A 5,231-nucleotide genomic window follows, 5' to 3' on the forward strand; every position below is an offset into this window, starting at 1 on the left:
AAGAGAGGCCAGCTCAGCCCACCAGGGGGCAGGGCTGGCTGGCATGTGGTGCTGGGGGATTGAACCGCAGTCCCTGATGCTTTTGCTAAGCTTGTTCTAAGTAGGTGCTTTAGACCACTGAGCCATCTCTCCAGCCCCTAGAGATATTTTTATGTAAGCAAAATTTTAATACATTTGATTTTTGTTTCTAGGGATCAAACATATGACCTTTGCATATGCTAAGCATATGTTCTACCAGAGGTACTCTGTAGATGATGTTGTATAAATAAGTTATAAGTTCACCTTTTTGGACTTTGGAGTATTTTAGTTTCTGTCAGTTGAAATTCTTGAACTTCACAAATCTAAGGTTGTTTAACATAAGCTACTACTAGCTTCTGACATACTTTGCCATAGCGTATTTTGTATTACAATGATCCATAAAAGAATTAAAAAACATTTCTCTGTGGTAAAGTGTATCAGAAGATTTTTGGTTTTAGTAGATAACAATCTCAATTCGGTGAATAGTTACATAAAGATTACCCATAGTTCTCCAGATCTAACGGAATAATTTCTTTTCAGAATCTCTAGGGCTGCGGAGTAAAGCGCTGAGGAAAATTGAAGAGCTCAGGACCGAAGTGAAATCTCTTTCTTCTGAAATTCCTGATGAGTTTATATGTCCAATAACTAGAGAACTGATGAAAGATCCTGTCATTGCATCAGGTATGTGTGATGGCTCCTGTGTTGTGGGGTATGTGGTATATGTTAAGGGACTAAATAGAGCAAACAGTTCACAGAAGTTTTCTTAAATGGGGGTAGTTTTCAGACAGCCCTAGAATTCGGGGTTTGGAGAGTTGACAGTGACGGTGTTCCAGAAGATGATGGTATGGCTGTGTTTGAATAAATGTAAAGAAAATGTAAAAGAAAAAGTTCAAGGCTTTGGCTGTGCACAGGGCTGGGGGCTGATGTTCAAGCATTTGCCCTTGTAGTGGTACCACAGTTAGAAATACACCCAGAAGAATTTAGCATATCACAACCCATGTCTCTGAATACTTTTTAATAACTTATTAGAGGGCTGGCTAGATAGCACAGTGGACCAAGTGCCTGCTTAGGCAAGTGCAGGGACCGGGATTTAATCCCAGGCACCATGTACCATGCCTGGGCACACTGAGCCAGCCACCAAAACAGGGCGTGGTGGTGCACACCTGTAATTCCAGGACTGGGGAGGCTAAAAATGGGAGGATCACTATGAGTCCAAGCTGCGTAGCAAAACCCTGTACCTAGTTATAATCAATAAATTGACATTCCACTGTTTTTTTTTCCTTTGGCCTAAATTTTATTATACATATTTCTGAATATTGATATAATCTATTTTTCATTTATAATAGTTGTGTGACTCTGGGCTACATTGTGTTTGACTCTTCTAAAAGTTGATATGTATATATTTGCAAATGTTTTGCAAATTCCCTTGTGTTGGTCTCTGCGTACATGTTTCTTTCTGTTGTTACTATTGGGGTTTGTGTGTGATATATGCCCAAAAGCAGTTACTCAATCAAAATATTTTATGAATCTGAAAAATAATACTACATTTTGTTTCTAGATTTTTTTCCTAGGAAGTTTAAAATACAGCAAAAAAAATGTGATCAATAAATTTTATAACTATTTACTTTTGATAGGTTAATGATTATGTGAAATGTTAATTCCTTATATTGCTAGGGAGGCAATGATTTTTTTTTTTTTTTTTTTTTTTTTTTTTTTGCATTCTCACCATCCTTTCTTGACTGTGTATAGCTGTCTTTTTCATCCTTTCCAGTCTGGTACATTAAAGCAATTTCAGTTTCCATTTCCTTGTGTAATACTGAGTTAAAGTTTTTTTGAGACAGGGTCTGAACTTGGGTTCTTGTGCTTCCAGGTAGGTGCATATGCCTCTGAGCTTTTTCCCTGGCACCAAGTTTGAGCATCTTTTCATATTTTAGCCATTTATAATTTTCTTGGGTGAATTCTTATTCATAAACTTTTATTTCAAGTTCAATTCCTTTATTTTAGTTTTTATTGTTTCATAATAAATACACTATGGGAGCCATAGTTAAGGTACTGAAGAGCCAGACTGCTGAATCTGTTTCATTTTTTATTGTCTTATATATGGAAGGTTATATTGGGAACTTAAAACAGTACGTACACATAATAAGCATGCAATAAATGTCAGCCATTTTTCTTTCAGGCTGTGACATTTTCTATGAGTATAGCAGTGGCCATATATTTTTTGTTTTGTTACATCACGACTTGTCTGCAGCTGAAAGTAACTCAAGTTAGCTTATGTAGACATGAGGTCAATTTATCAAGTGTGAGTCTCAGGAAAACCTGGCACCAGAGAACTGGAGTGTAGTCATGGCTCTGTATCTCATCTATTCAAAGGCTTCTGAATTTCACTTTCTGTGAAATTTAATATGCCTTTTCCAGAAAACAAGAAAACGTGACCAAACAGTTGCCACACTGTACATTTTGCAGTGCTTTTGAACATGAGCTAGACCAACCTGACATAAAATCCAACAGAAAAAACTTCCTTGCCTAATTTAAAACCCTGTCCTAGTAGTACCATAGTTCTGCAAAATAAGACGTAACAGAAAATAAGTTTACTGTCATTTTTGAGGTGCTCCTACTGTAAACTTTACTCCAAAAATAAGTTCCAGTTAAGATTTCAGCCAGATGAACATTTTAGTATGTCTGTTGCAACACAGACATATTAAATTATGAAGTATGTGTAATATATTGATAATACTTAAATGATAATGTAAATTATAATTATTTATAAATACCCAAGCAGGCATCTTTAGATGAGAGGTAAATACCTGCATGAACAGATGAACTTGAGATTTATTGCCGAATGACTAATCAGCGTGCAGATACAACACACAAATAACTTTTGCACTTGCAAAAGTATCTAATATGACTTCTTAATTCAGCATGCTGTATGTTATAATGGATATACTTACAGCATTTGTGTGAAATGAGCATTTTCTGAGTTTTGGAGTCTGCAGCTTTTAGTTGGTATTGTGTGCACCATTCTTAAACTGTCATCATTTTTGCTCCCAATTAGCATTGATTTAGTGATAGATACAAAGGGAATAATATTTTGATCTCCAGGCAAGATGAGTGCAAAAAAAGAGCTATTCCAGTGAGTTTGGAGGACTCTGTGGGGAAGAATCTTAATGCTTTCTGCAAAGAGAAGTAGTTGGATCTCCAAATATTCTGAGAGTATGATAACCCCAGTCAGCAGGTAGACGAGGGCAATGCTAAGAAGCGCAAGTGTGGATCAGCCCAGCAGCCATTACTTCCTGAGCGGGAAGAATCATCTGTGACTGTTGGCAGGAGAGCAGAGGCTTTGGCTGTGCACAGGGCTGGGGGCTGGTGTTCAAGCGTTTGCCCTTGCGATGACACCACAGTCAGAAATATTCTCAGAAGAATTCAGCGCATTACAACCCTGGCTGAATGGCTTTCTTCGGAGATATGATCTGTCTCTGTGTAAGAAAATCAGCAATACAGTTAGAGCTGAAAGATACCAAAGTCAACAGGTACGCACTTGCATTCAGGTCCTTTGTTGATGGCATTGACTTTCTAAATACCAGCTCTCCAACAGGATGACTGTGGGTAAAACTGCGGTGCTATGGGGCCAAGGATCTCTATCTACAGGTGATCAGAGGTCACAGCGCCTCATCAGTCTGCGTTCCCTCCACTGGTTATGAAAGTGCATGTGTTATACCTGTATTTTGACAGTTCATCACTATGGAAAGAAAGCCCCACCTCTGAGCATCACGAAGGGCGAGAAAGATCAGATGGAACATGTTTTGGGCACCTGTATTCTTGAAACCAAAAAGGTCTGGTGCACACAAACAGTTATAAAGAAATGAGTTGGGCTGGGGAGATGGCTCAGTGGAATAAGCGCTTCCCTGGCAAGCACAAGGGTCTGAGTTCAATCCTTGGTTCCGCAAAAAAAGAAGTGAGTTGATTTAATGCTGCCACTTATTTTGTGAAGTGGATTTGTAACTGGTGGTCAAATTATTACACCCAGCTGAATTAAACTAGCGTGGTTCTGGGTGTGGGAGGCCCACCTGAGGGTTGTTGCCAGCAGCATAAAGGCAGAACAGGAAAAGCTGCAAAAACACCGTTCGGGATGCTGTTTGGAGAAGCTGGTCATGCTGGCTTTCCCAGTGAACTTTGGAGAAGCTTTGGTCCTCATCTTGAGCGCTGCTTCTTGGCTCCAGAGGGGAAGATGGTGCACTGCTCAGCCTCATGAAGAAGCTTGTCGCATTGGTTTTCCTGATGGGAACTTGGCTTTCTTCATCACTGGAGGAGCTCAGGGCCTCACTGTTGCTGAGGATGGCTGTGGTACTTTTGGGGGAGCTCTGGTGCTTACCTTGGCGTTGCTTCTTAGCCCCAGTTCAGATCCCTCAGCCTGCTAGCACAAATCCTTCATCCTGCTATCAAAGACTTTCTAGCTTCCACCACTGACCTTTGGGCCTTTCCAGCATAGATCCACGAAGCCGACCTGCATGAGGCTTTGTTGTGGGCTCTAGGCCTCCAATTCAACTTGGAAGGCATTGTTACGAGCTCTAGGCCCTCAGCTGGATTCTTTAGTGTTTAGTGTGTAGATAGGTTTCCTGCACTTGTTGTATATAATTCTTTGGGTGATTCATTATCAAATATTATAAAACATGTCCTGTATTATATTGTTTGCCTTGCAAAATCCATAAACCATGACAGGTGGCCAAAGAGGTCTGCTATTCTAGGATTCAGCTAGTGCTCACTGTGCTAAAGACATGAAGAACTTCCTTGTTAAAAAAAAAAAAGAGCAAATCATGAGTCCATCAGGAATCTCCAGACTCTTGATACTGCAACAAACAAGGCATTCAAGGACCATTTGCTAATGGAAATCAGTGACTACACTAAAAATAGAATGGAGAGAAAGTAGTGTGGAAACTGCAGCCTAGCCTGCAGGAGGTTTGCGACTTGAGGGAGAACTCGGGATAAAATCACTTATTGCTGCATTGCCGGTGCACTAGGAGCAGGCTGTACAGCATGGACAAGAAGTGCGCATTTACAGAGCGCTCTATTGCTGGACAGGAGACCGGGTCAGCGGTTCTACAGGAAATGGAGTCACAGGAATTCCAGGCCAGAATTTGGGGTTTGGAGAGTTGACAGTGACAGTGTTCCAGAAGATGATGACATGGCTTTATGTGAATAAATATAGGTTTTTG

The 5,231-nt window shown here is 40.2% G+C and overlaps 1 protein-coding gene across 6 annotated transcripts in view; it reads left to right on the forward strand.

Moving 5' to 3' along the window:
- Positions 1–5,231, forward strand: part of Wdsub1 (WD repeat, sterile alpha motif and U-box domain containing 1) — a 42,412-nt gene that overhangs the window by 33,037 nt on the left and 4,144 nt on the right. For all 6 annotated transcript variants that reach the window (XM_004629897.2, XM_023713814.1, XM_004629896.2 and 3 more), the window contains one exon: positions 559–699. In XM_004629897.2, the coding sequence (XP_004629954.1) occupies positions 559–699 (141 nt within the window). The remainder of the gene's footprint in view (positions 1–558; positions 700–5,231) is intronic.

The sequence above is a fragment of the Octodon degus genome, unplaced genomic scaffold (assembly GCF_000260255.1).
Source record: "Octodon degus isolate 3935 unplaced genomic scaffold, OctDeg1.0 scaffold00032, whole genome shotgun sequence".
Classification (NCBI taxonomy): domain Eukaryota; kingdom Metazoa; phylum Chordata; class Mammalia; order Rodentia; family Octodontidae; genus Octodon; species Octodon degus.